Source organism: Cucurbita pepo, unplaced genomic scaffold, assembly GCF_002806865.2.
Source record: "Cucurbita pepo subsp. pepo cultivar mu-cu-16 unplaced genomic scaffold, ASM280686v2 Cp4.1_scaffold002961, whole genome shotgun sequence".
NCBI lineage: Eukaryota > Viridiplantae > Streptophyta > Magnoliopsida > Cucurbitales > Cucurbitaceae > Cucurbita > Cucurbita pepo.
Genome location: NW_019648984.1, coordinates 1 through 1474, shown reverse-complemented (window position 1 = coordinate 1474; position 1474 = coordinate 1). Strand labels below are relative to the sequence as shown.

The following is a 1474-nucleotide window of genomic DNA, read 5'->3' as shown; positions in this document are numbered from 1 at the left end:
CTCATTAACTCTACAAAACCCATTTATAAGCGTATTATATGAAACAATATCAGGAAAGCAACCAAAATTTTCCATATTCTGTAAATACTCAAACGCCTTATCGGTTTCTCCTATTCTGCACAATCCTCTAATTAGTATATTGAAGGTGTAAACATCTGGAGTAAAATATGGTTCCAAGTGCTCTCTGAATAGCAAGACAGCTTCATCTACTTGGTTCTGCTTGACCAACATATTCAAAAAGTTATTGTATACAAAAGGACTCACTTTAATACCATAACAGTGAATCTCATCAAGAAAATTTTTGGCAGCATCTAACTTCCCCAATCGAGCGTATGAAGACACCAAAATTTCTACTATGGAACTATCCGGCAATATCCCATCAGTCCTCATGCAATCGAACACAGTTTTTGCAGAATCGTTGAGACCCATTTGACAGAGATTCCTCACGAGCAAATCATAGGTATTAAAAGTATGGTTAATGCTCAGGTGTGTTCTACTAAACTCAAAAAACTTCAAACCTAATAATGGATCTCTAAACCGCTTAATAACCTCGAAAGCGATTGAAGGGTTCAAGTTTCTACTTAGATAACCAAAGCAAGCATTAAGGGAATGCGATCGAAAAAAGAGAGTGCAAACAACCTTCACTAACCAAGCCTCCGGGTTTCGGATTACCTCTCTATCACAAAAAGGTCGAGCGCGGGATACTCCGTCTGCAATGCTGTAAAACTGGGCAATGAAGAAATTGGAGGCTCGAAACCTGTAGGCACGGCTAGAGAAGAACAAGAGGGTCATTTGCAGCCCCACGCCATCACTGGGCTCTGCTCTATCTTCCCATATATTCTCAATCACAATCCTTGCTCGTTTACACCCAGGTATTCTGTTCGGTCCCTCAGATTGTGTGACTGATTCTTGCTTCCACTCTCTACTCTTCATGGAATGAATGAAATATCCAATCTAGCACGCATAACTAATATGAAATCCATTCGTCCAATCAAGAAAGATGAGATCGACCGAAGCTGGGATACTTTAACAGTGTTCCATAAAAATGCTGGTTGATTTGCAAAAGAAGTAAAACCCGGAACCGAACACGGGACTTTGAATTCCAATCAATGTGCAGCCCTGAAGATGATACCGCAAAACCTCGAACAAAATCTCGATGGGAGAAAGCTGCTAATCGTATGAATGGACGACATCCGGGTTCCTGCGTTTAGGGTTTTTCATTTTCTTTTGTTTAACATTTTCTTAAGCGTTCAGCTCAGGTGGGTTCGCTTTGGGCCGGGGAGTTGAAGATCAGGGCCGCTGTATCTATAGCCCAAACTGGCCACTCTCCCCATTTTCTTAACATCAATTTCTTCCTCATTGATTTAAAGAGGGGTTCATTCGTCACTATTGACTAGTGTAAAATCCCAAGGAAATATATATTGGAATGAAATAAATGGCGAGTTTTATGTTTCTTTCTCATTTATTTAAGACG

General features: G+C 40.2%; 1 protein-coding gene across 1 annotated transcript; it reads right to left on the bottom strand.

The window, feature by feature from the left end:
• Positions 1–6: 6 nt before the first annotated feature.
• On the bottom strand, positions 7–1231 carry LOC111786830 (pentatricopeptide repeat-containing protein At2g06000-like; the record flags this gene model as incomplete). The annotated part of the gene is made up of 1 exon (XM_023667048.1): positions 7–1231. A coding segment is annotated over exon 1 (927 nt), but the record flags the coding sequence as incomplete, so codon positions are not given.
• Positions 1232–1474: the final 243 nt, after the last annotated feature.